The sequence below is a fragment of the Coregonus clupeaformis genome, chromosome 21, assembly GCF_020615455.1.
Source record: "Coregonus clupeaformis isolate EN_2021a chromosome 21, ASM2061545v1, whole genome shotgun sequence".
Classification (NCBI taxonomy): domain Eukaryota; kingdom Metazoa; phylum Chordata; class Actinopteri; order Salmoniformes; family Salmonidae; genus Coregonus; species Coregonus clupeaformis.
In genome coordinates, this window is record NC_059212.1 from 53,876,478 (window position 1) to 53,904,317 (window position 27,840).

Below are 27,840 nucleotides of genomic sequence, written 5' to 3' on the forward strand. Positions count from 1 at the left end.
CTCACAATACAGAAACAGGAGTCAGACTAGTGTCCTGTCCAGGGGGTGTACTTGTACATCAAGCTGCCTAACACTACAGAAACAAATAAAATAAAATAAAATAAAATAGTATTTGTCACATGTGCCGAATACAACAGGTGTAGACCTTACAGTGAAATGCTTACTTACAAGCCCTTAGGAGACAGACTAGCGTCCTGTCCACGGGGTGTACTTGTACATCAATCCAGAAACAGGAGATACAGTAAGCTCCTGCTCCTATGAGCCGTTCCGGCCAAGCCAAGGCTTGTGCAAGGCTATGTGTAAGGCTCACACTATCAGCCCCAACTGAGCCAAGCCAAGCCGAACTGTACTAGGCTGGCCTGGTTACACATCCACTATAGCTGCTTGAACCAACTGGAAAGGACAATGGGAAACAAATAAATCTGAACCAGAACAGCCCGGTTTGGGATGGCCCGGCCCCATAATGGGAATCAGGCATCAATGACACCAGTAGAGCCAGGAGTTTTTCTGGCCTTAGTCCACACAGCAAATTGGCTAGTGTTACCTGTTGATTTTTCAGTGTAACATTTATAGTGTTGATTCAGAAGTCTAAAAAAATACAGCAAATATTCAAAACATACACTTACGTTCGTCAACCGAACAGTAATTAAAGAGATCTTAGTTATCAAGTAGGGTAACTGTATTCATTTGGAGTTTTAGTTTTAGTCAGAAGTTAAATTAACTCTCTAAGAGTGAAATTAACCCTCAGTGGTGTAAAGTAATCCCAGTGTTGGTGTTAATAACCAGTGTCGGTGTTAATAACCAGTGTTAATAACCAGTGTTAATAAGCAGTGTGATTGTGTCTGTTTCATTCTGTGGAGAGTAAAACAGTCCCATCAAAACCACACCCATCATTATCATATTTCCCAGCATGCTCTACTGCAGGGGTTCCCAAACTTTTTCACTCGGGGCCCCCCTTCCAGCATTGGGACTTGCTGTGCAGAGACAGTAGCTCCCAGCTGACTGAGTTTTTCTGTCCCTAGTCATCATAGACAGTACCTCCCAGGTGACTGAGGTTTTCTGGCCCTGGTTATCAGAGACAGTACCTCCCAGGTGACTGAGGTTTTCTGGCCCTAGTCATCAGAGACAGTACCTCCCAGCTGCCTTCTGTCACGTGTGGTGAAATCAACCTATCATCACACTTCCTTTACAGCACATCACATCGCCGTGCCGACGAACGGTTAAAAGCAGCCGGTGGCCACCTGCTTAGTTAGTTACAAACCCATTTTCAGACACAGGAAGAAATCACCTAACTAAACTATAATAGTGATGTTGCTCTTCTAAAAGAATACAGCAAATATTCAAAACATACACTTAAGTTTGTCAACCGAGCAGTAATTAAAGAGATGTTAATTATAAAGTAGGGTAATTGTATTCATTTGGAGTTTTAGTTTACAGCCTTGAACGTAAATCCTGTTCATGATAATATGCACACAAACAGAAATTCCACCCCATTTCCTTGGCTGGGTCTTTTTCCATCTGGCTCTTTTTCAATCCACGGTAGAATGATAACTATGTCTCCCCCAACCAACGCTGGTATTAACATCAATTTTAGCATTCCTCAGTGAGGGAGGAACCCAAGGCTTGAATAAAATGCTTACAGATCCCCAAGCCAAAATGTTGTTCAGACAGAGACTGAAACTTACGTTACGGTTATTTCTCTGATAAAAAGGGAAAACCCTTACGAACACAAACACTACTAATTGTAGATTCCTGTCGTGTGTGTGGTGCGTAGACCAAACATTCATCTGTTATGAACAGCTATCAGCGGTTATTTCTTTGTGAATAGTACCCTGTGTTTGTGGTGCCACAGTTTCTTCTCCAGGCAGGTGTACATTATCTCACAGTAGTGATGATGACGCTTCAACAAAAAAAGAAGCGTCAAGATCTTTGTCTCTCCCTTCCTCCCGTCCCGTCAGGGAAAAAAATGAGAATGAAAACAGGCTTCCAAATAAGGAGAGCGAGTGAATATTGGCCAGAGAGTCTGTTACCTTCTTAAGAAAGCCTTAGGAGGGAGTGAGTGGGGAGGTTCAAACCAGAGAGGGAGGGGTAGAGGGGCGTTACTGTGGCTGCTGAGGTTAGCTAGCTAACCAGGCTGGGGAGGGAGTGGAGGAAGGCGGGGTAGTGCTGTACGTCACTGGGGACTGCATGGGGCTGTCTCTCCAAAACCTCCAGTCAGGTTTAAATCACTTATATCAGCCCTGGGTTCCAGTCTGCATCCTCTGCTCTCCCTCTCTGCTCTCCCTCTCTCTGCATCGGCTGGCGTATTGGCTCTGGTGGACCTGGAAACTTAGAAAGGACTAGTCTCTCTCTCTCTTTCTCTCAATTCCTCTCTCTCTCTCTCTCTCTCTCTCTCTCTCTCTCTCTCTCTCTCTCTCTCTCTCTCTCTCTCTCTCTCTCTCTCTCTCTCTCTCTGTGAGAGGGTTTGTCTTTAAGTGTCTAACTAGACATCCCTGTCCCAAACTTGAAAAGTTTCCCCAGTTTCTGAAGCCACTGAACCCTAACAACCGTCACCATGGAGGCCATCAAGAAGAAGATGCAGATGCTGAAGCTAGACAAAGAGAACGCCATCGACCGGGCGGAGCAGGCAGAGACCGACAAGAAATCCGCTGAGGACAAATGCAAACAGGTGAGGGAAGGCTATTGAGAGGTGGAGAAAGAGTATATGGTGAAGGAAGGATTGTAAAGAGGGTTGCAGAATTCCTGTAACTTTCCCAAAATTCCCAGGTGTTCTAGAACCCTGTGATGTAGGATTCCCAGATTTCTTGCTTATTCTCTCCTGATTGCAGGAATATTCCAACCGGGATTTCTGTGAAAACCTGGGAATTTTGAGAAAAGTTAGTGGAATCTTTCAACCCCAAAAAGACAGGGAAGATGTGAGGATGGGGAGGCAGAAAGCAGCTAATGGATAAAAGTGATGAATTGTACAGAGTGGTAAAAGATATGTATGTATTTTTATCTATTGTAATATAGACTAATATTTAAGTACTTGGTAATGAACGTGATGCTGTTACTCTTGTGCTGTGTGATTGAATGTCATATTGCAGATCCAATGTATTAGACCCCATAGGTGGAAATTATAAGTAGTAAATAGATGTTGTATATATATATCATAAATTTCATTTTTGAGATATAAATAAATGCAGTTCTTCTCATGGAAGGAACTTGAGAAACTAGCCCAAAGCAGAGTGTGATGTAGTAAATTTGTGGATGACCTATACTCCTCACAGAGTAAAGTAGTTTAAGCTAAATAAAATTTGTCCTAGGAAAAAGAGCTTCTGGTTGATTGAAATGAGCTCTGAGACATAGAACAGCTAGCTGATTGTACTGAGGGTAGTTATCCTTTCCTCTGATGGAGAGAGGGATGGAGGGAGAGATGGAGAGAGAGATAGAGAGAGGGTTGGAGAGAGGGATGGAGAGAGGGATGGAGAGAGGGATGGAGCCCTCATGGAGAGAGGGATGGAGAGAGAGATGGAGAGAGAGATGGAGAGAGGGATGGAGAGAGAGATGGAGAGAGGGATGGAGCCCTCAGGGAGAGAGGGATGGAGAGAGGGATGGAGAGAGAGATGGAGAGAGAGATGGAGAGAGGGATGGAGCCCTCAGGGAGAGAGGGATGGAGAGAGAGATGGAGAGAGAGATAGAGAGAGAGACGAGAGATGGAGAGAGGGATGGAGCCCTCAGGGAGAGAGGGATGGAGAGAGGGAAAAGAGCAGTGAGTGAGTTCTTGTGCGTCCCAAACCCCCCTTCCTTCATCGTAACCTCCCGGGCTGTCGAACCCACTACCTTGGCGTTACAAGCTCTGCGCTCTACCAGCTGAGCTACAGAGGACCCAAAGTCCACCCAGCTTATCTGATAATATGGTTGAATATTCCAATGTGATAATGTTGCCCCGTGTAGCTCAGTTAGTAGAGCATGGAGCTTGCAACGCCAGGGTTGTGGGTTTCGTTTCCCACGGGGGGCCAGTATGAAAAGTAATGCACTCAATAACTTGTGGTCCTCTGTAGCTCAATTGGTAGAGCATTGCGCATCTAACACCAGGGTAGTTGGCTCGATCCCCGGGACGTAAAAATGTATGCGCACATGACTGCATGTCGCTTTGGATAAAAGCGTCTGCTAAATGGCATATTATTATTATATTATTATAACTGTAAGTTGCTCTGGATAAGAGCGTCTGCTAAATGACTAAAATGTAAAATAACAAATCCCATGCAGACCGTCAGAAGGCTTGGTGAATCATTAAAGCTACCAGATCTAATCATTTTGTATCTCCAGGCTAAGGGGATAGGGGTCCCCATGTCCATTTGGCATCCAGCAGCAGCCTGCATGACGGCTGATCATAGATAGATCCTAGAGAGCCACAGAGCACCAGAAGGAGTAGCCCAGCGGCCCCCGCCCTGTACAGGAACAACAGGGGTACCAGGAAGTTTTAAAAAACGACCTGTGCCAGCTGCCGCTCTACTCCTCAACTTGGTGTGACTTTACAGGGCTCTGGGGTGCAGATCCACTCACCACCACTCCTCTGTCTGATCTGTCTAAAGTTCAAGAACATACCAGAGGAGATACTAAGCATGCGTCCCAAATGGCACGCTATTCCCTTTATAGTGCACTACTTTTGACCAGAGCCCTATAGGTATTGGTCAAAAGTAGTGCACTACGTAGGGATTAGGCTTCCATTTCGGATGTAATCGAACTAACAACACAACGTTCTTAGAACCACGTGTGTCAGTGTGGGCGCGGTAGTGGCAGGCAGTCGTCAGTAGCACTATCCATAATACCCTCGGCCATTTTAGGCATGGAGAGTGCAGTTTGCCTGAATCACGGTGGATTACGTGGGACCTCTTTAGACAATTGGTTGGATAAGAGTTAAACAGTGATAAGTGTTGATGCTTCGCTCTGGTATTCTTGGCTATGAGGCTCTGGGTTTGTGTCCCAAATGGCACCCTATTTAGTGCACTACATTTGACCAGAGCCCTGTCAGCAGCCTGTGAGGCAAAGGCCAGCGGGGCAGTGAACACTTGAATCCTTCTGCCATCTACTGGGATCACAGTCAATGGCTATTAAGCACTGCAGGACCAAGTAGAGTTGAATCCAACAACAACAAGTAGTTTATACATTTCTAGTCTTCAGAACAAGCACCAAAAACATTAGCAATATCCATGCAACCTTGGAGTCAATTATATTCTACATTTCTAGCTCCAAAATACTGAGTGGTCGGACATTCTCTTAGTTTGCAGGCCTTTTGTCCTGAGTTCCCCAGTGGAGGCACAATGTTGTAGATATACATCTGTCCTGTATAGAGCTGACATGATTCTGTATGACAGAAAGCATTTCTGTGATGTCACACCTTTCCTGACTCTGTCTTCTAGTCTGCCCTTTCTGCTGTATAAAATATTTCTATGTGAACACCCTTCCTGATTCTTTGCTTCCCTCTGACTCTGTGTGCCCCAGTTGGAAGATGAACTGCTGGGGCTGCAGAAGAAGCTGAAGGGGACAGAAGATGAGCTGGATAAATACTCTGAGGCTCTGAAGGATGCACAGGAGAAACTGGAGCTGTCAGAGACGAAGGCTACTGACGTGAGTACAGTACAGTACTAGAGATACTGCCGGGTTGTCACTGTCACGCTCAAATAATCCTACTTCAGATGCATACAGATGTTTTAAATGTATCATATCATATTTGACTCCCGAGTGGCGCAGTGGTCTTAAGGCACTGCATCGCAGTGCTAGCTGTGCCACTAGAGATCCTGGTTAGAGTCCAGGCTCTGTCGCAGCTGGCCGCGACCGGGAGACCCATGGGCGGCGCACAATTGGTCCAGCGTCGTCCAGGGTAGGGGAGGGTTTGGCCGGCAGGGATGTGGGTTCATTTCCCACGGGGGGCCAGTATGAAAAAAATAAAAATAACAAAAATAAAATACATGTATGCATCCACTAACTGTAAGTTGCTCTGGATAAGAGTGTCTGCTAAATGACTAAATGACATCCAAGGTTACGAAATAAGACCCCTTCCTTCATATTCCACCACAGTACAGTCAAGCATTGCACCAGTGCACACACATGGTTTAGAGAACTTGGTTGGTCTTGGCAAGTTCGTTCAGACATCTTTGAATACCGTTGGAGAACAGACTCTGATTTAGTCTGGTTCTGTCATCAAAAGACCCAAGATTAAACAGCATTATTTTGCTGGCCATTTACAGAGATGAGGTCAGAAAAAGAAAATGTGGAATAACATCCACTGCCTTCCCTCAGACCACAAATCAAATCAAATCAAATCAAATTTTATTGGACACATGCGCCGAATACAACAGGTGCAGACATTGCAGTGAAATGCTTACTTACAGCCCTTAACCAACAGTGCATTTATTTTAAACAAAAAAAGTAAGAATAAAACAACAACAACAAAAAAGTGTTGAGAAAAAAATAGCAGAAGTAAAATAAAGTGACAGTAGGGAGGCTATATATACAGTAAAATAAAGTGACAGTAGGGAGGCTATATATACAGGGGGGTACCGTTGCAGAGTCAATGTGCGGGGCACCGGCTAGTTGAGGTAGTTGAGGTAATATGTACATGTGGGTAGAGTTAAAGTGACTATGCATAAATACTTAACAGAGTAGCAGCAGCGTAAAAAGGATGGGGTGGGGGGGGCAGTGCAAATAGTCCGGGTAGCCATTATTAGCTGTTCAGGAGTCTTATGGCTTGGGGGTAGAAGCTGTTGAGAAGTCTTTTGGACCTAGACTTGGCACTCCGGTACCGCTTGCCGTGCGGTAGCAGAGAGAACAGTCTATGACTAGGGTGGCTGGAGTCTTTGACAATTTTGAGGGCCTTCCTCTGACACCGCCTGGTATAGAGGTCCTGGATGGCAGGGAGCTTTGCCCCAGTGATGTACTGGGCCGTACGCACTACCCTCTGTAGTGCCTTGCGGTCAGAGGCCAAGCAGTTGCCATACCAGGCGGTGATGCAACCAGTCAGGATGCTCTCGATGGTGCAGCTGTAGAATTTTTTGAGGATCTGAGGACCCATGCCAAATCTTTTTAGTCTCCTGAGGGGGAATAGGCTTTGTCGTGCCCTCTTCACGACTGTCTTGGTGTGTTTGGACCATGATAGTTCGTTGGTGATGTGGACACCAAGGAACTTGAAGCTCTCAACCTGTTCCACTACAGCCCCACTACAGCAGGGTCTCTTTCATCAACACCACATCCACTGTCTTCCCTCAGACCACAGCATGGTCTCTTTCATCAACAGAAAACACCCAATAAATCATGAAGCACAGTCAACGTGACTTTCCAACCTTAACTCCCATATATGAACAAAGTCAACCGCTTCTCTCTATGAGGTTTTCTCAAAGATAGCGTCTACTGAACTGCGTTACAGTCAAGAAAAACAAAGAAGTTAGTCACTGAGCAAGCTATAAATTGCATTTACTGTATGGTGAGGTACGGTATGAGACTAGTAACAAAGGTTTTGTTGGATGTGACCTTCATCAGACCGTCCTCTACCTCTACCTCTACCTTGAATTCCATTAATCTACTGGTCATTGTAGAGCATGGAGCGCTCCCTCCCAGGTCTGAACCAAAGGTTCAGGGGCTGCTATTCCCTATAAAGTGCACTACTTTTCACCTGGGCCCATTAGGCTCTGGTCAAAAGTAGTGCACTGCATAGGGACTAGGGTGCCATTTGGGACACATCCTCAGTCTCAGCTCTCAGCTTCGCTAGCCATATGCAGCCACACAGGAATGTGAGGAATGCAGCTAAAACAAACAGAGAACCTCACACTGCTGTGGCTAATGAATACTATACTGGAAAGGCTTCTGGTGAGGAGACCTCAGACACAGTTACAGACACAGTTACAGACACAGTTACAGACACAGTTACAGACACAGTTACAGACACAGTTACAGACACTGCCACAGTTACAGACACAGCTACATACACAGTTACAGACACAGTTACAGACACAGTTACAGACACTGCCACAGTTACAGACACAGCTACATACACAGTTACAGACACAGTTACAGACACAGTTACAGACACTGCCACAGTTACAGACACAGCTACATACACAGTTACAGACACAGTTACAGAAACAGTTACAGACACAGTTACAGACACTGCCACAGTTACAGACACAGCTACATACACAGTTACAGACACAGTTACAGACACAGTTACAGACACTGCCACAGTTACAGACACAGCTACATACACAGTTACAGACACAGCTACAGACACAGTTACAAACACAGTTACAGACACAGCTACAAACACAGTTACAGACACAGCTACAAACACAGCTACAAACACAGCTACAGCTACATACACAGTTACAGACACAGTCACAGTTACAGACACAGATACAGACACAGATAGACAGAAATACAGACAGTTACAGACACAGTCATAGACAGAGTCACAGACACAGCTACAGACACAGTTAGAGACATAGTCACAGACACAGTCACAGTCACAGACACAGTTACATACACAGCTACAGACAAAGAAAGAAAGAGAGACAGACACACACACATTCAGACATAGAGACACAAAGCCACCGACAGACAGACAGACACAGGAACAGGCACAGACAGACAGACAGACAGACAGACAGACAGACAGACAGACAGACAGACAGACAGACAGACAGACAGACAGACAGACACAGGAACAATCAGAGACAGAGAGACAGACAGATACAGAAAATGAAGTCCCTTGTAGATGGGTTAGCTGTCAACGCCATGAAAACGATGTGTGCGCTTCCATAGGGCAGAAGTCAGCGTGTTGTGATTATGGATGGCCAGATTGCTAGCAAGAATGACAAGAAACTGCCATGTGGGGAATCGAAAGTGGCGTGTTTCAGCTCGTTTCATCTTGGTTTTGATGCCATGTCTTATTTTGAGGTGTATTGACTGATTTCATGTCAATGCTAATTTCGCCCCTCAGGGGTGTGTGCTTAGTCCCCTCCTGTACTCCCTGTTCACCCACGACTGCGTGGTCAAGCACAACTCCAACACCATCGTTAAGTTTGCCGACGACACAACGGTGGTAGGCCTGATCACCGACAACGATGAGAGCCTATAGGGAGGAGGTCAGAGACCTGGCAGTGTGGTGCCTCTCCCTCAACGTGATCAAGACAAAGGAGCTGATCGAGGACTACAGGAAAAGGAGGTCCAAGCACGCCCCCATTCACATTGACAGGGCTGTAGTGGAGAAGGTCGAGAGCTTCAAGTTCCTTGATGTCCACATCACCAACAAATGATCATGGTCCAAACACACCAAGACAGTCGTGATGAGGGCACGACAACGCCTATTCCACCTCAGGAGACTGAAAAGATTTACCATGGGTCATCAGATCCTCAAAAAGTTATACAGCTGCACCATCGAGAGCATCCTGACTGGTTGCATCACCGCCTGGTATGGCAACTGATCGGCATTCGACCGCAAGACGCTACAGAGGGTAATGCGTATGGTCCAGTACATCACTGGGGCCAAGCTTCCTGCCATCCAGGACCTCTATACCAGGCGGTGTCAGAGGAAGGCCCTAAAAAAGGTCAAAGACTCCAGCCACCCTAGTCATAGACTGTTCTCTCTGCTACCGCACGGCAAGCGGTACCGGAGCGCCAAGTCTAGGTCCAAAAGGCTCCTTAACAGCTTCTCGCCCATAAGACTGCTGAACAATTAATCAAATGGCTACCCGGACTATTTGCATTAACTCCCCATTTTTTTACGCTGCTGCTACTCTCTGTTTATTATCTATGCATAGTCACTTTACCCCAATTACCTTGACTAACCTGTACCCCCGCACATTGACTCGGTACCGGTACCCTCTGTATATAGCCTCGTTATTGTTATTTTATTGTGTTACTTTATTTTTACTTTACTTTATCCAACTCCAGGGGAAAAGGACAAAGAAAGATAGGAAACACTAGCCTGAGGAATGTGTCGCCGCCCAATGGCTGCAGGTTATTTCAGCAAATAAATCAATTAACATTCCAACCATTTCTTTGTCCAGTATACATGTTATAAAGATTGTTTTTACAGATATGAAAGTTTACTTTGCCCATTGAGCCTACTTTATTGTGGACTTGTATGAACCTCTCTCACACAGGGCCGGATGAAGAAATCATAGGCCCCAGGGTTATTTTGTAGTTGATAGAAATGAGTGTACAATATTAGGAGGCAGTTTAGATGCAGTATATATATCATAAGCTACAGTAGGCTACTACATAACGTTTCCAGTGGCACACTGACTCACCTAATGATGAAGATGAAGCCACAGGCTAATCACAGTGATGGCCGATGAGCTCGTCTCAAGATGAGCTACTTCGAAAAACAGTGCTGCTGTTAGCTACAAATTGGGAGTGAAAATTGTATTTTGAAATCTGAAAAAGGCAAACCGACAGCCGCAACCATCCATAGAAATATAATCCATAGATGGCAGTTCCCCATTCAAGTCAGGACCGGCATTCATTACTAGTGTACCAATGAACTTAACAGTCAAATTGCCAGGGTAAGAGGTTACAAAACCTTTATATGGATTATACTGTATGTCTATGGCCAGACCGCAGCAAGCTGTAGCCTATATTTGGTGCACATGCTGCCCAAACTGCAGCCTTCCCAACTGTAGGCATACCAGTAACTGCCAAAATAAAGGAAACACTTGAGTAAACAAGGAATACAAAGTATATTTACATTTTAGTCATTTAGCAGACGCTCTTATCCAGAGCGACTTACAGTTAGTATATATGTTATAGTGTGGGGTGCATTTTCCTGGCATGGTTTAGGTCCACTTGTAGAATCTATGCCGAGGCGCATTGAAGCTGTTCTGGCAGCTGGTGGTGGCGCAACACCCTTTTAAGACACGTTATGTGGGTGTTTCCTTCATTTTGGCAGATACTTGTATGTGCTTGTGATAAAACTTAATCCACAATTATTTTGTATAAACTATTGATCCTCTGTTGCTAAATTATTCTTTCTGGTGTATTTTGAACATTTAGAAAGTATAATAACAATAACATATAATGTTTTACTCTTTGGACCTCTAAAGGCTTTGGCCCAGCCCCTGACTCACACAATTGACCAGTCACATGTATTTATTATGCAGTTTATTTCGTATTAATCAGTTACCCAATATATTTCCTTAATCATTTTTGTTTTCTTCTTTTCCTTTTTTGCTGACTCTTGGGCCCCCCTAGGGGCCTGGGCCCAGGGGCTTCAGCCCCGTTAAGCCCCTGCATTAACTCAGCCCTGCACACACGCACTCTCTCTCTATCATACTCTCTCTCTGTCATACTCTCTCTCTCTCTCTCTCTCTCTCTCTCTAATCAGTTCACGGTGTATAAAACTGCAGACCATACACCTACACACACCTTGCATTGCAACTGAAGTGAAAGCTATAAACCATAAACATTAAAACCAGCTATAAACCCACACCCTCTCAATGGAACAAAGAACAAGACTTTAATGCAGGAAAACCTCCCTCCCTCTGGTTAATCTAATCATGATGTCATCTTGAGACCGCTCCCTCTCAGGATTGGAGGATTTCAGACAAAACTTTGCTGAAAACTCCAGCCCTTTTCCCGGCCCTCTACTTCTTAAACCTATTTTAGTTTTTATATCCAATTTACAGTATATCTAGTAGGCTAGATCGATCACTTTGTTCGACATGACAGGTGGATCATTGGACGCGGTGAAAAGGAAAATTCAGGCGCTTCAACAGCAAGCGGACGATGCAGAAGATCACACGATACTTTTACAGAAACAGTTGGACGATGAACAGGAATTGCGCGAAAACGTGAGAATGTTGTGGCTACAGTTTAATCATTAACTGTTTGCCTAAGTTCTTTTTCTTCTAGTTCTTCCTCTGTTCTTCTTTTGCAGAAAATTCATTTAAAGTAGTCTAAAATTAGAACGACTAAAAAGTAAGTGCTGTGCGCTTCCTAGTGTTCCGCCCTATGCGCTACCTGAAGCATGTATTGAGTTGATTCAGATTCTGGTTGTAATGTCAGTTGATCATTGGAAGTGGAGGAACATTTTCTATTGAGATGTGAAGAGAAGGGGACAGTCGGGAAACCATAAATTCCCATAGTCAAGTCAAGTGCATTGAAATGTAATTCCCACAAAATCTTTTTGGATTACTTTTAATTGTATTGTAGCGACCTTAACCAAACACATGGCAATCTCGTTAAGAGGTTCGGACCTCTTGGCATAAAGGTGTTGGCTTGACAGTCAGTCGCTGGACCCGGGTTCGCTACAGAAGTGGGATGGCGCCCGTGTGGCCATCGGAGAGGCGTGTACACGTGAGGGGCTTGGTATAGAGAAGCGTGGGGACGCACTCTCCTGAAGGAAGAGGGTAACGTAGCGACCTTAACACAACACCTAGAGACCTCATCAAGGCGTTCGGCCCTCTTGGCGTAACGGTTAAGGTGTTGGCTTGACAGTCGCTGGTCCGGGGTTTGAGGCCCAGTCGGTGCTACCCCCCCTAATTCGCTATAGTATTATATTGAATAGCTAACAATGATATCCCATTCAAGTCAACTTTATGAAATCAAGGCATGTGACAAGCCTAAGCAGAGGTTGTTTTACATAACCTAATTGATAGTTTCCCCTATTGAATGAAGAGACCAGACAGGAGAGAAGCAGACAGACAGACTTCAGGGTTATCTCTTGCAATGGGTGTCTCACAGGAAGCAGACTGATAAGCAGCAATCCCAAACAGCCAACTATTCAACCCACACTGATTGACTGACAGACTGTTTGCAGTACATTGTTGAGGAGGGTACGTTGCACTAGCATGTACAATGTATCAAGGTTCACCTCCCCCATCATGATTCCCCCTATTTTACTGAATGATCACTTGTGGAGTCCTTTATTCTGTCACACAGTATGAGTTGAGGACCTCATCACCTGTTGTTCTGTACTATTGGGAATTATTAAATTAATTGTATTATTATTTTTGGCTGTTTCCTCTGACCTTTATCATGACACCTGACCTGTGATCTGTGCCCCCTGCAGGCGGAGGGTGATGTGGCGGCTCTGAACCGTAGGATTCAGCTGGTGGAGGAGGAGTTGGACAGGGCTCAGGAGAGGCTGTCTACTGCCCTGCAGAAACTAGAGGAGGCTGAGAAGGCTGCTGACGAGAGCGAGAGGTCAGATCAGGACTACAGCAAGTCACCATGCCCCACCAGTTGCTCTGTCATTATATAGATAGGACAGCGCTATAGCGGTTTTCTATGGATCCATGTTTTCTATGAGTATGGACTGGTATAGGAGGGATGGGTGTTTCTTTTGGAACAAGGAGAAAGTGGCCTCCACACTGTTGATTTCCTCTGTATGGAAGGGGGGGGGGGGGGGGTGTAGTTATACACAGTTATTCTTGATATAATGGGAATCACAGAGCTTACAGAGCTATCTACCATTTTCCTTAGTCTTCACATACGGTAAGTTATACTGTAGCTAACCCTGTGTTGTCATTGCTCCAGAGGCATGAAGGTGATAGAGAACCGGGCCTCCAAGGACGAGGAGAAGATGGAGATCCAGGAGATGCAGCTAAAGGAGGCCAAGCACATCGCTGAGGAGGCTGACAGGAAGTACGAGGAGGTAAGAATCACAGAATAGTAGGGTGAAGTTGCCCCTAAATGCTGATATTGGGTCTGTTTTGCATTTTCCACACTAAAGGGGTAAGGTTAGGATTGGGGGAGGGGAAGCTGATCCTAAATCTGTACCCAGGGAAAACGTCACCCTGGAGTCACAGCATAGTTTGTTATTAGGGCCAGGAGTTTCCCCTGACCACATGGCCAGAAAAACCTCTGGGTCTAATCTGTAAGGCCCTAGTATAGCTGGTCATAACCAGTTTAACCCAGAGTTTTTCATGGTTAGTTGTTGCGGTCAGGAAGACCTCCAGGCCCTTTTCATGACATCATACATTTTCAGATGAGTCAATATAATGAGGCACCATAACTGATTTCATGTTGAATTTAGTCTCCAAGAGATCCCCTCTGACCCATCGTTTGTGTTGTGCCGTTTCAGGTTGCTCGTAAACTGGTCATCCTAGAAGGGGAACTGGAGAGGGCAGAAGAGAGAGCGGAGATCTCTGAGCTGTAAGTATACACACTCATCACACTAGACGTGTGTCAACTATGTTAGTCAGTCTACAGGGCAGCGTTGTGGGCAGACCTTAAGGGGCCTGTCCCGCCCTACCGTACCTCCTGGCCCGTCCAAATAAAATATTTAAATATTGATAATTTATTTGACCGAGAACAGATCAATCTCAAATAAAGCATCTGAGCAAGCGAAACAGCGCCCCCTCTGTCTCAGTATGTATAGCCCATGTATCTGATGCTGTCTGGCCATAAATAGTATGGCATGTCAAATGACATGTCTTTACTATAAAACCCATTAAAAAAATGTGTAGGAGGTCCCATGGAAAAAAGCGTGCCCCCCAACGGAAATCAAATGCCTGTCCAACTGATTCGTTCTGGTGCTGGCCCTGGTCAGACATCTTGTGTTATAATGCTTTTACTAGCTAGAGTGTCAAATCAACCTTGGGCCAAGAGTGCCTTGTTGATTTAAGTTGATTCCCTCTGTCCTCCTCTACAGTAAATGTGGTGAACTGGAGGAAGAACTGAAAAATGTAACCAACAACCTCAAGTCCCTAGAGGCTCAGTCTGTTAAGGTGAGTGTCCTCTGCCACCATTTTGTTCTGTTTCTTCGTACCCTCTCTGAACGATACCTTTGCAAAATGTCAGCTCTGAAATCTGCCACTGAATAATATTAATGACACGTAACGTTAGTTCCATTAATAAATATGTTGTTTTGTCTCTGCAGTATTCAGAAAAAGAAGACAAGTATGAGGACGAAATCAAAGTGCTGAGTGACAAACTGAAAGAGGTGAGGACAGCTCTCTGTCTATAAGTAGTGGCATGTTGCCCTTAAGGCTTCAGCATGCTTCAGTTCGGCTGGCGAACGGTCGCATACTCCCTTAAAAGACCATCGTTTGAAAAAAAAACGAGAAAAAAAGCGGCAATAGTACTGTTTGTCCATCTTGAAACACCGTAGTCCAAATTAATCGAAGATAACTCAAGAAATCTGTTTTTAATTTTGACGTCTTAGTTTTACATCTAATTAAGATGTTTGGTGCAGTATTTCTCAGTGAAAAAATGTAAATGAAAACAAGTCGTCTATCATTGAAGGACAACAGACATTTCATTGAAGAATCCCTACTGTTGACCAATGACCCGACGAAGGGGCGGAGACTTCCCTACTGTTGACCAATGACCCGGCGAAGGGGCGTAGACTTCGGCTCCCGAACTTCGGCTTGCCTCTAGTATTTTTTGTGTGTGCAGCAGAAGACCAAAACGAACGAAAACGTTGTCAAATAATATATGCAGAAACTGTTCCGAGCTGTTTCGGATGGGAAGCATGCGGACGCCTTTATACACACTACAAGCCCTGTGGGTGGGTGCTTACACCGAGTATACAAAACATTGCTCTTTCCATAACCAGGTGAATCCAGGTGAAAGCTATGATGCCTTATTGATGTCAGTTGTTAAATCCACTTCGATCAGTGTAGATGAAGTGGAGGAGCAGCCAGGTCACCCGTGATACAAGTCATTATTCGACGTCCATCCATGTCTGAGGATGTCGGGAGATTACGTGGAAACCGACCACTAGGGGCAACAGTGAGCGCTGTTACCTTCAAGTAGGTTTTGGTTTTGCTAGGGTGTTATGGACGGGGATGGTGGATGGGCCTAAGCATCTACCTCTGATTCCAAAGGTTACAAATTTGATTCCAGTGATAGAAAGTTGTTTTTGACCATTCGGAGTTAACCTTAAAAATTCGGAGTTAATGGCTAAACTTAACCTTCGAAATTTGACGTTTGAAACAACTTAGAAATTTGACGTTTGAGAAACATGGATGAACGTCTAATTCTGATGTGAGACTGTGAGAGCTGGTTGGGGAGGAGACCAGGTTAAAGAAGGATTTGTAAGCCTTGAGACAATTGAAACGTGCATTGTGTATGTGTGCCATTCAGAGGGTGAATGGGCAAGACAAAAAAATTAAGTGCCTTTGAACGAGGTATGATAGTAGGTGCCAGGCACACCGGTTTGTGTCAAGAACTGCAACGCTGCTGGGTTTTCCAGGCTCAACAGTTTTCTGTGTGTATCAAGAATGGCCCACCACCCAAAGGAAATCCAGCCAACTGAAACAACTGTGGAGTCAACATGGGCCAGCATCCCTGTGGAACGCTTTCGACACCTTGTAGAGTCCATGCATCTAACGAATTGAGGCTGTTCTGAGGGCAAAGGGGGAAGGGGGGGGTGCAACTCAATATTAGGAAGGTGTTCCTAATGTTTGGTATACTCAGTGTATATTTGTCCTATTTCACACATATAGTGTGTAAGAGGATATCTGTCGTTACTGGCTATAACCGGTCCTCTGTCTGTCCTCTCTAGGCTGAGACTCGTGCTGAGTTTGCAGAGAGATCGGTGGCTAAACTGGAAAAGACCATTGATGACTTAGAAGGTATAGTTCACACACAGTGCATTTCATGGCTTTCTATGTCTCTGCACACTGATGTTCCTCAGAGCATAGTACACATCTTTATTTCGACACTGATCTCTAGACTCTCTTTTTATCTGTCTACTGCTGTATCATTCTTTGACCCTAATCTCGCAATTTCCCTCTTTCTCTTTCTCTCTCCCTCCCTCCCCCCTCTCTCTCTACATCTTTCTCTGTCTCTCCCTCCCCCCTCTCTCTCCCTCCCCCCTCTCTCTCTCTCCCTCTTTCTGTCTCTCCCTCCCCCTCTCTCTCCCTCTTTCTCTGTCTCTCCCTCCCCCCCCTCTCTCTCTCTCTCTCTCTCTCTCTCCCTCCCCCCTCTCTCTCTCTCTCTCCCTCCCCCCTCTCTCTCTCTCTCCCTCCCCCTTCCCTCTATGGTCTCTGTACTGTTCTCTCTGCTCTTGTGACCCTGCTGCATTCTGCAACGCCTGCTCATTTCCTCTGACCTGCTGACCTCTAGATGAACTGTACTCTCAGAAGCTGAAGTACAAGGCCATCAGTGAGGAGCTGGACCACGCCCTCACTGACATGACCGCCATATAGATTGCCTTTTACCTTTCACACTTATGCCCATTCGAAATGGGACGCTTTCACCTTTTCTCTTCTCCTCTCTTCTCTTCTCTTCTCTTCTCTTCTCTTCTCCTGTCTTCTCTTCTCCTGTCTTCTCTTCTCCTGTCTTCTCTTCTCTTGTCTTCTCTTGTCTTGACTTCTCTTCTCTTGTCTTGTCTTCTCTTCTCTTCTCCTCTCCTGTCTTCTCTTCTCCTGTCTTCTCTTCTCCTCTCCTCTTCTCTTCTCTTCTCTTCTCTTCTCTTCTCTTCTCTTCTCTTCTCTTCTCTTCTCTTCTCTTCTCTTCTCTTCTCTTCTCTTCTCTTCTCTTCTCTTCTATTCCATTCTCTTCTTTTCTCTTCTCTTCGTGCCTTTTCTGTCTTGTTGTGAGACCTTTTCTGTAAAATCAAAGTTTCAATAAAATTCGACCTGTTCTATGCGCTTCCTCTCCTTGAATCCTTACTTTGCAGATCTGCTACCTCGACTTTACTGCTTTTATCCTGTCCTTTTCTGCTAATCAATATTTCTTATTGATTTGAACATGTATAACTATCAACTAAAGAACAACCAAACAGTTTACAGGTGCAGTCATAACACGTTTTGTCTTCGCAATGTCTGTGTCCCAGCAAATCTCATAAAGAGATATCAAAGGGGACCGAATTTCTCAAGTTTGAATATTACTACTTTTTATTACAGAACACTTATCCAGTGCAAAAGAAGAAAACTTGGATATGCATCAAGTCCTGGACCAAACACTGATAGAGCTGAATAGTTTGTAAAGAATTTCAGTGTAATTAGAAACCAAAGAAGAAGAATCAACATTCCATGATTTTAACGCCACATTTCTAATGGCATGTCCAGTTTTAGGTCTCAATCGTGAAAATACATGTTGTGCTTTCCTACAGCTATTTGTAATTCTTGTTTTTCATTCTCTTTTTAATATACTTCCAAATACATTTTATATTTTATGTTTTGATGTCCTTTCCTAGTGTATGTCATGAGTACAGTTCATAAATACAATGAGCATGTACTGACAGCTGTAGCTGGATACCAAAACACTAGTAAACATTCCTCTCTGACTCTATCCAGTAATGCTTGTATCAGCTCTATAGCTACAATGGACCATTTGTTTCACCGACATATTCTGCAAAAACATTTTTGGGGTTGAAACGTCTGTGGTTAGCAATAAAAAAATATAGATATAATACAACTTTTAATTTGTGTGTGTTTGTGCACGTTTTACCAGAAGTCCTCACTAGAATAGTAAACCAACAAAAATTCAGAGAAGTGAGGACATTTTGCTGGGCCTCACTTGTGAAAAGGCAGTTTTATGGTTAGGGGTTAGGAAAATAGGCTTTTGAATGGGAATCAATTGTTGGTCCCCCAAAAGTACTCACGAGTATAGTAAGACATAGCTGCATGTGTGTGTGCGCGCGCGCGTGCGCACGCACGTGTCTGTCTGTGGACAGTTTGTGTGATAAATCAGCAATTGTGGTTTGATTAAAATAATTCACACATATGTATGTTACATCGCAATGTTATGTTTGCTGGTAGGTGTGATAAACGTTGAATTAACCATTCAATCATAATTGTTATTTAGATTTTTTATTTGGATACTGGCCAATCGAGGAGGGTTAAGGTCAAACGTGACAGAAGGGGGCGTTGCTATGCTGTAACTACGCTGAAGCGCTCAGCTTTTCGCCGGGCGGGATTTCCGCAATATCAAGGATGGCGAAGACATACGATTATTTGTTTAAGTTGCTGCTAATCGGAGACTCAGGTGTCGGGAAGACCTGCGTGTTGTTCAGGTTCTCAGAGGATGCCTTTAACTCAACATTCATCTCCACCATAGGTAGGTGTGACTTTGGTTAGCCACAATGCGATGTTTACAAACGACAGTCATCCCGACCAGAAAGCAGCTAGCTACTATGCTGTTGTTAGCTAACCAGTTAACGGTAGCTTAAAGCCGACATTGATTAAGTAACTGACTAAATGAAGTTAGCGTGCTGATTAGCTAGCTACAACCTTATTGCATTATATTAACTAGGTGACAAGTAACAATGGCATTGGCATTAGCTGTGTAGCTTATACGAACATTTTAGCTAGCTATATAGCTAATGCTAGCTAGGTAGATAGCCAACAGGCTAGCATTCTAACTTCCTGTAGCTTACTAGCTAACAGTTAGCCCTACTAGCGAACGTTGCGTACCCCTGTCTAACTCGCAGCTGAAATCCAAACGATAAAGTGCAACTGTATGTTAACTAGCTAACGTTAGCTACCTGCTCTGGCTACCGTTATTAACGGTAACGTTAACTAGCTATGTTCATAACTGTGTACAATAAATTTTGCTAACCTTATTTAACTAACTCGCTAGTTAGCTTTAGAGCTTGTTAGCCTGGCAGCTAATTATTGATGCCACATATTAACATTCACCTTTTACATTTGTATTGCATTGATTGGGTTATAACTAGCGCTACAGTCATAGCTGTTGTGTGTAATGGCTAGGTGTCTAATTTCAAGATTCCCTCTTCTCTTATTCTTCTCCTGTAGGCATTGACTTTAAGATTAGAACAATAGAACTAGACGGCAAGAAGATAAAGTTACAGATATGGTAAGCCCTTTTTCCTCCACTTCACCTTGAGCATCAGGACTGCTTTTCATACAGTAAAGAAAAGGGGTAGGCAGGCACCCAAAGCAGTTCGCCTTGCAGTTATAGCTAGGTAACTATTAGAAAGGAAACATATGACTGTCTACGTCACTTGGCCAGGCCTAACTGTTGTCCATGTGTTTTTGCAGGGACACAGCAGGGCAGGAGCGATTTCGAACAATCACAACAGCGTACTACAGAGGCGCGATGGTGGGTAAACAAAATGCTTGTTAAGTTTTCTTAATTTGTTATGTGTATGTCATCTCCTTCATCACAACGTCGAGGTGTTGACTTCCTGGTTGCGTTCTGTCTTTGACGTTTCATTGTTTGTCATCACAGGGTATCATGCTAGTCTACGACATCACCAACGAGAAGTCCTTCGAAAACATCAAGAACTGGATACGGAACATAGAGGAGGTATGTTTGCTGAAAGTTCTATTTTATTATATTCTAAACGCGACCCCTATACTGACTGACTAGTAAATATTCAGTGTACTCTTGTCAAACCCAACCGTATGTATTATACTGTGTGTATTGTAGTGTTAAACCCCTCTCATCTCCTCCTTAGCATGCATCGGCTGATGTTGAGAAGATGGTCCTTGGTAACAAATGTGACATCAACGACAAACGGCAGGTGTCCAAAGACAGGGGAGAGAAGGTGAGTTCTGCTGCAATCGTGTGATGAATCACACGCTCCGTTCTGGTTGTGTACTGTACAACCTTAAAGGGCTTGGATGATGTAGAGCACATTTCAAACTTACGGCCTGCCATGTTGTCTAGGTGAAAAGCAACAACAAAAACAACTGCTTGAATGACCAAAAACAGATAGAAACTGTGTAGAAATGATGCTAGTAACAGCAGAGTCAAAGCATTACTCTCCTCTTTTCTCAGCTGGCGCTGGAGTACGGTATCAAGTTCATGGAGACCAGTGCAAAGGCCAATATCAATGTGGAAAACTCGTTTTTGACACTTGCCAGAGACATCAAATCAAAGATGGACACAAAATTAGTAAGTTCACCCTCCCTTTCTCCTCCTTGTAAAAAAAAAAGTATTTAGGTTTTAAGAAGGAACTTTAAAAAGGTCAAAATGCTGGACATTTAAATTTTAAATTTGTTCTAGGAGGGCAGCAGTCCCCAGGGGAGCAGCCACAAGGTGAAGATCTCTCAGCCCCAGAAGAAGAGCAGCTTCTTCCGCTGTGTCCTACTGTGAGGACCAGACCAAGGGTGTATCCCAAATGGCACACTATTCTATATATAGTGTACTACATTTGACCAGGCCCCATAGAGCTCTAGTAAAAAGTAGTGCACTATGTAGGGGAATAGGGTGCCATTTGGGATGCATACCAACGGCCTTACCTACCGTCCGCCAGCCCTGCCCTGGCTGGGACACGCTGGGGTGCTGGCTGGCTGGACACAACTGGACTGTGCTTGCTGCCAGCACCCCCTCTCCTTCTTCCCTTCAGCCAGTCCCAATTCACTCCCTACCTCTTCCCCTTGGCCCTAACCCTTAGATGTTTGTGTATCTGAAGTGTTTGAATAGGTATATGCAGTGTAGTGGTGGAGCTTCCACCATATTGTTTACACGTTGCATATACAGGGAGCTACAACAGTATTAGGACAGTGACACATTTTGGCTTGTTTTGGCTCTGTACTCCAGCACTTTGGATATTTGTGCGTCTGTCATTTTTTCCGCTCATTATTCACGATTCATTCAGGATTATCCGTAATCATGGTAACATCCACATTTAATGTAGAAGTGTTAAGAATCATTATATAATTATTTACAATAAAAGTGACTCTAACACAATACAAACAGCAAATGCATCCAACAAATTTGTAGAATCACAAGCTTGATGTAGTCATTGTGTGCTATGAATATGTGACCAAATGCTTAACTTTTAAATACTTTAATACACATGTAAGTGAATTTGTCCCAATACATTTGTGTCCCCTAAAATGGGGGCGAGACTATGTGCCAAAAGTGCTGTAATTTCTAAATGGTTCACCCAACATCGATGAAAATACCCTTAAATTAAAGCCCACTGTCTGCACTGGAGTACAAAGCCTAAACATCCAAAAATGTGTCACTGTCCCAATACTTTTGGAGCTCACTGTACGTGACCATTGAAGGCTTAGGGCCAATGGTAATTGGGACAAGTTGCCTCTCTCGCTCCCTGTCCTCCTCTCCCAACGTCACACCCTGGGGTAGCTGGAGTACTGTGACCACGTCTCCATACACAACGGCCCCATGACACCTGGTAATGCAGCTGTTCTTCCAGCGGCCCACCAACCTCCTGTTTTCTCTCACCGCGGGTCGGACAGACTGACCAACCGGTGAAAACACCTCTCGTTTTTCTAAAGAAGGTTCAAATGACATGTCACACAGAACATATGACCTCTTCTTTCTGTCTCACATTAGTCTCTATGTACATACAACGGTTTCCATTTTTCACACGCAGCCGCCGGGATCCACAACTGCCAAAGTTGGAGCCCCATTTACTTTCCAGTTAGAATCGCTTGAATGACCCAAAGGTTTGAGATTGGGAACATGATGCGTGGATGTTTAGATACTATTTGTAGTCCTCTCTTCTCCTAGCCACATTGTTAACATGAGCCAGAGACTGATAGGCTTATTGTTTGAGTTTTTACATGAATGTAATATGCCTTGAAGATTCACAATCCTTCAGGAAAGAGTGATCGCGAAATAATTTAATTAGGCAGACTAAAAGAAAACACTTTGAATGATATTCCGTTTTGTTTACATTCCAAGATAATCATGTAATGCTACTCTATACATGAGAGGCTTGCAACAGGCCTCTTTTCCTGAACGAAGTTCTTGTACAAAGTGTTGTTTGACTTGTTTACTGTCAGTCCCGGGTGTTGTCTTTTTAGGCATGAGAACACACACAAACACATGGCATAATTTCCATCCCTGCCCACTCACACACACCGCCTCTTAACCCACTGCCTGTTAACCGCAGCAGCAGGAAGTAGAGGTTCTGGGAGTGCTGCAGTACCCCCTGATAAATCGTAGTGCACTGGGTCTTTAATAGTTCCGTATTCGCTTCCCACGGCAATGCTCTCAACACACAGCCTCTTAAAACAAGGCCTGGGGCTACATTCCAGCTCTAGAGTTCTGTTTTCTACTCTAGAACATTGTTGTGTGAAATCTGTTGAAATGTGACCCAATAGCAGGGGTGTTCAACTCTTACCCTACGAGGGACGGTGCCTGCTGGTTTTCTGTTCTACCTGATAATTAATTGCACCCACCTGGTATCCCAGGTCTAAATCAGTCCCTGATAAGAGGGGAACAATGAACAAATGCAGTGGAACTGGCTTCGAGGTCCAGAGTCGAGTTTGAGGCCAATAGAGCGTTGACACGTAGCCAACCAGAGAGTTGGTTCCTGGTAGTGGAGAGACAGACTGATAAGTAGTGTCTGAAATGGCATGCCATTCACTAGTGCATTACTTATGACCAGAGCCCTATGGGACCTGGTCAAATCTAGGGCACTGTATAGGGATCAGGGTGCCATTTCAAAAGCAGCGATAGTGTATTTCTCTTCAGTCAAGTCACAGCAACAACATCCATTTATAAGCTCATGTTTATTCCCAGCTATATGACGTCTCTGGTAGCAGCTAGTGAAGCACTCAGCCATTCACTCTTAAACTGGAGTTAGTACAAACAAACACCTAACAATGTGGACAGACAAATCCCTTCTGATCCAATGCAATCCATCCCTTGCACTTTACCAGTAAATCTGTGTGTTGTGTGTAGTCTGTGCCAAGTGATAGTTTCGCAATATAGGGCAAGCATATTTTTTCAGTGTAATTGAATGACGTTTATGATCTGTTGGATGATGGTAATGGTTGGTAGATCCTTAGATCACATTTATTACACCTGTACTACGCCTTTATTAAATGGCTTCCTCTCCTTTGCTACTTCTGATATGACTTGTGTTCACAAATGTCTCTGAATATTAATGCTGATCTAGGATCAGGTCCTCTTATTCATTATGATTTAAAAACCAAAACGGATCGTAGATCAGCATCCTACTCTGAGACGCTTTTATGAATACAGGTCCTGGAGTCTTGTTAGTTAAATGGTTTAAGTTGTATGCTACTGCCCTGACAAATTTTTAGTATACTCTAAAGGTGAAGTTCTCTTGGCTTATGAAGTCAAGCTAAAACCAGTCAAAACTTAATCAAGTTATAACGTTGGAATAATGCGTAGAAAGAAATCTCCTTAGTATGAATTGAAAAAATCCATTGAAAAGCAGTGTGATATTTTGGCTATGTTTTGGAAACGCTTGGATGAAACGGTCTGTATATGTGATACACACCAAGCGTTGCTTGTGTTCTACATTGATGCAGTATTTAACCATTTGAGTCCTCTTACCCCAACATTTCCCAGTTTGTCCCTTCCTGTTCTTTTTAAATGTCTGTGTTTTGGAGAGTAAAAAGAGTCTGTGTGCCAGTCTGTTTGTGCTGTAATGCCAACTCCTTTGTCGCTCATTGTCATGTTTAGCTTCACAATGACAGCGGTGAAGTTGGCAGGGGAACAAACAGATCTGGGACCAGGCAAAAAACGATAGAACATGCACAACATTGACAGGGGGGTGTCCTTTAAACTAGCCTGCATATTTTCTATATCTACTTCTACTGTTCTGGGATCTGCTGCTGCATCCTCCTCTCAACCACGTCTTAATAATAACTAATATTCTTCCGGTTTGGACCTAGCCTGGTCCCAGATCTGTTTTGTGCTCTTTCCGACTCCATTGCTGTCACCAGCTAGTTTTCCATCCAATTGGGGGCACATTTTTATGCGAATATTGTAGAATCTGTCTGCATAAAAACAGTACGCGCATTTTCCCACCAGAGCTGTTTCCATCCAATTGAATTGTTCCTAAAAGACTGTGTGTGATGACGTAGTGCACATAAAAATACCCTTTGCGGTTAAATTCCCATGTGCCGAATAAAAAATACAAGTGAAATTGGTTTCCATTTTCAGCTCTGCTGATGGTTTTCTCACTAAAAATGTTGCGTTGTATAGCGTGCTGATGAGATTATTTGTCCAACGGCAGCCAAGCATCGGGTGGCCATGTCACTAGAATAAGACCCTCGGTATTTATTGGAAAGGAGCATCAAACTCATCACCATGCACTTTCACCACCCTGTGAAGTTCATCATTAATTTTACAGACACATAACGATCCCACCTTCTCTAGCATACTTTGTTTTGTTGACATTTTGTAAAGTTTACTTAAAAATGTTCTGTTTCCATCAGGCCTGTCATGACATTTCTTATCTGACGTGTACTTTTCTTGTCAAGCCATTGCAACCGTTTTGACATGACAATTCCAAAAGCAGTTGGTAGGAGAGTATACACAGAGGTTTGGAGCTATGCATTATGGCATTTGGACCTCTGCATTTTTTTGTGTATTTGTTTACTTTCATTGTTATTTTGAGAGTTATATATCCGTGAAATGGTTGCCAGCACACAATTCATACATTCTTTGTTTAAAAACACATTTCTTGATGTGAAATTCGATAGCACTCTTAAAGAAAGAGTATGGAGTTTGTCTTGCATTGAGCCAAGAACATTAGTAAGTTATTGGGAATATTTTTTTTATAATTTTGGTACATTCAATGCAATGATATGCCAGGTGTTTGATACTGAAGATAAGATTGGTAGACAGGAGCATAGCCGCGGGAGGCAGGGTGCAGCACCCCCTGAGTAATCAGAATCAAATGTTTTATTAATAAAAACATTGTTTTGTTATATACAGCACCAGTCAAAAGTTTAGACACACCTACTCATTCAAGGGTTTTTCTTTATTGTTTTACAACTATTTTCTACATTGTAGAATAATAGTGAAGACATCAAAACTATTAAATAAAACATGTAGTAACCAAAAAAGTGTGATGACAGCTTTGCACACTCTTGGCATTCTCTCAACCAGCTTCATGAGGTAGTCACCTGGAATGCATTTCCAATTAACAGAGGTGCCTTCTTAAAAGTTAATTTGTAGAATTTATTTCCTTCTTAATGCGTTTGAGCCAATCAGTTGTGTTGTGACAAGGTAGGGGGGGGGGTATACAGAAGATAGCCCTATTTGGTAAAATAATTTTATAAAATATATTTGTTTAACACTTTTTTGGTTGCTACGTGATTCCATATGAGTTATTTCATAGTTTTGATATCTTCACTATTATTCTACAATGTAAAAAATAAAGAAAAACCCTTGAAGGAGTAGGTGTGTCCAAACTTTTGACTGGTAGTGTATATCTTTTTTTTTTCTCACAACATTTGTGCACTGGGCCTTTACTAGTATTAGCAGACCAAGATGGACGTCTGTAGGGTGGGCATTTTCTTTTGGCAGCATCTCAGCTTTGGCAAAAAGGGTAGGTGTATAATTAAGAATAGTATCTTGCAGGATTCAGTAGTTGGAATTGTAAGAGTTGTCCTGTCCCTTTATCTGGGATTGTCATTCTAATGGAATCCAAGAAAGAACTAAACCCTGTCCATCAAAAGGTGCAAAGTTATGGGCAAAGACACAAAACATCCACAACAAATTAAATATTTTTCATAATTAAATAACATGGAAAACAAACACTTCTTGTGCAGTATTAATTGACCATCCTTACAAACCACTTAATGTAAATGCACATTACTGTATTGTACATAGACTGGTCATCTAGGTTTGTACCTGTATACTTTCCATCAACATGAAGAAGAACAATTCACAATACAGTAATTGAGTACATTGAGACATTAAGGGGTTTGTGATGATGTGGGTCAGTTGGTAGAGCATGGTGCTTGCAATGCTAGGGTTGTGGGTTTCGATTCCCACGGGGGACCAGTACGAAAATGTATGCACTCGCTACTGGAAGTTGCTCTGGATAAGAGCGTCTACTTAAAAGGAATGAATAGACCATTTCAGTTTTCACATAGAAATACGTTGCATTTGGAAAGTATTTCAAGATACTGGAAAACATATATCAAGCAAGTATTGTTATATCCAACAATTATTATCAGATTAACTGTTTTGTACAGATAATTATCAGACTGAAGTTACAAATGCTGGTAAACACTCAAATACATTGATTTATTTTTATTTTTATCACAAAAGTAGTGCACTGGGCCTCTACATTTACGTCATTTAGCAGACGCTCTTATCCAGAGCGACTTACAGTTAGTGAATACATATTTTATTTTTTAATTTTTTTATACTGCCCCCCCGTGGGAATCAAACCCACAACCCTGGCGTTGCAAACCCCATGCTCTATCAACTGAGCTACATCCCTGCTGGCCATTCCCTCCCCTACCCTGGGCCAATTGTGCGCCGCCCATGAGTCTCCCGGTCGCGGCCGGCTGCGACAGAGCCTGGTTTCGAACCAGGATCTCTAGTGGCACAGCTAGCACTGCGATGCAGTGCCTTAGACCACTGCGCCACTCACATTACTAGTCCTGTATTAGCAACTACTATAGATGTCTTCAGCACAGCCACCCTCATACTACTTCCAGCGGCCATGGACAGGAGAGGTGAGCACAAAGGGGCGGCAGGTAGCTTAGTGGTTAAGAGCGTTGTGCCAGTAACCGAAAGGTCGCTGGTTCTAATCCCCGAGCTGACTGTGAAAAATCTGTCGATGTGCCCTTGAGCAAGGCACTTAACCCTAATTGCTCCTGTAAATCGCTCTGGATAAGAGCGTCTGCGAAATGTAATGTAAAGGAGGCTACTGTTTTATTTTTCTTTGATAGCTTGAAATCTTACAACAGTGTAGAAAAACAGACAGGTGTGTGTCATTTTAGTCAAAACATTTTCTGTCAAAACTCCCTCTAAAATGTGTTATCCATTCTTCCTTATTCTTTCTGTCAGTGTGCGGCGAATCCTAACTTCCACTTGAATCGAATTTTCAGTTAGTCTCCCATTGACATCAATGCATGACTAAGTGAAAATGTAGTTTTAGGAAAAGTTAGGGTTCACCCCTAAAATGCATATCACTTACATTCCTGTTTTTATGATCACTTCTTCATTCCATTGTTGATTGTGAGGTAC

At 43.5% G+C, this 27,840-nt stretch overlaps 2 protein-coding genes across 5 annotated transcripts; both read left to right on the plus strand.

The window, feature by feature from the left end:
• Positions 1 to 2,217: 2,217 nt before the first annotated feature.
• Positions 2,218 to 18,355, plus strand: tpm4b (tropomyosin 4b). 4 transcript variants are annotated; one of them, XM_041842477.2, is made up of 9 exons: positions 2,218 to 2,668; positions 5,488 to 5,613; positions 13,049 to 13,182; positions 13,516 to 13,633; positions 14,063 to 14,133; positions 14,633 to 14,708; positions 14,861 to 14,923; positions 16,490 to 16,559; positions 17,835 to 18,355. In XM_041842477.2, the coding sequence occupies exons 1-9, from the start codon at positions 2,555 to 2,557 to the stop codon at positions 17,915 to 17,917; spliced, it is 855 nt and encodes a 284-aa protein (XP_041698411.1). In that variant the 5' UTR covers positions 2,218 to 2,554; the 3' UTR covers positions 17,918 to 18,355. The 4 variants fall into 4 exon arrangements, with proteins under 4 accessions (XP_041698411.1, XP_041698410.1, XP_041698412.1 ...); XM_041842476.2 differs by lacking the exon at positions 17,835 to 18,355 and adding an exon at positions 17,053 to 17,265; XM_041842478.2 differs by lacking the exons at positions 2,218 to 2,668; positions 5,488 to 5,613 and adding an exon at positions 11,551 to 11,828.
• A 465-nt stretch (positions 18,356 to 18,820) lies between these two features.
• On the plus strand, positions 18,821 to 21,474 carry LOC121535427 (ras-related protein Rab-8A). Its single transcript, XM_041842481.2, has 7 exons — positions 18,821 to 18,990; positions 19,689 to 19,749; positions 19,935 to 19,995; positions 20,125 to 20,202; positions 20,354 to 20,443; positions 20,677 to 20,793; positions 20,905 to 21,474. The coding sequence occupies exons 1-7, from the start codon at positions 18,867 to 18,869 to the stop codon at positions 20,992 to 20,994; spliced, it is 621 nt and encodes a 206-aa protein (XP_041698415.1). The 5' UTR covers positions 18,821 to 18,866; the 3' UTR covers positions 20,995 to 21,474.
• Positions 21,475 to 27,840: the final 6,366 nt, after the last annotated feature.

Coding starts and splice junctions, on each gene's coding strand:
- tpm4b (XM_041842477.2), top strand. CDS start 2,555: ATGGAGGCCATCAAGAAGAAGATGCAGATGCTGAAGCTAGACAAAGAG. Junction 13,183..13,515: donor GCTGCTGACGAGAGCGAGAG/GTCAGATCAGGA, acceptor TCATTGCTCCAG/AGGCATGAAGGTGATAGAGA. Junction 13,634..14,062: donor CTGACAGGAAGTACGAGGAG/GTAAGAATCACA, acceptor GTGCCGTTTCAG/GTTGCTCGTAAACTGGTCAT.
- LOC121535427 (XM_041842481.2), top strand. CDS start 18,867: ATGGCGAAGACATACGATTATTTGTTTAAGTTGCTGCTAATCGGAGAC. Junction 18,991..19,688: donor AACATTCATCTCCACCATAG/GTAGGTGTGACT, acceptor CTTCTCCTGTAG/GCATTGACTTTAAGATTAGA. Junction 19,750..19,934: donor AAGATAAAGTTACAGATATG/GTAAGCCCTTTT, acceptor GTGTTTTTGCAG/GGACACAGCAGGGCAGGAGC.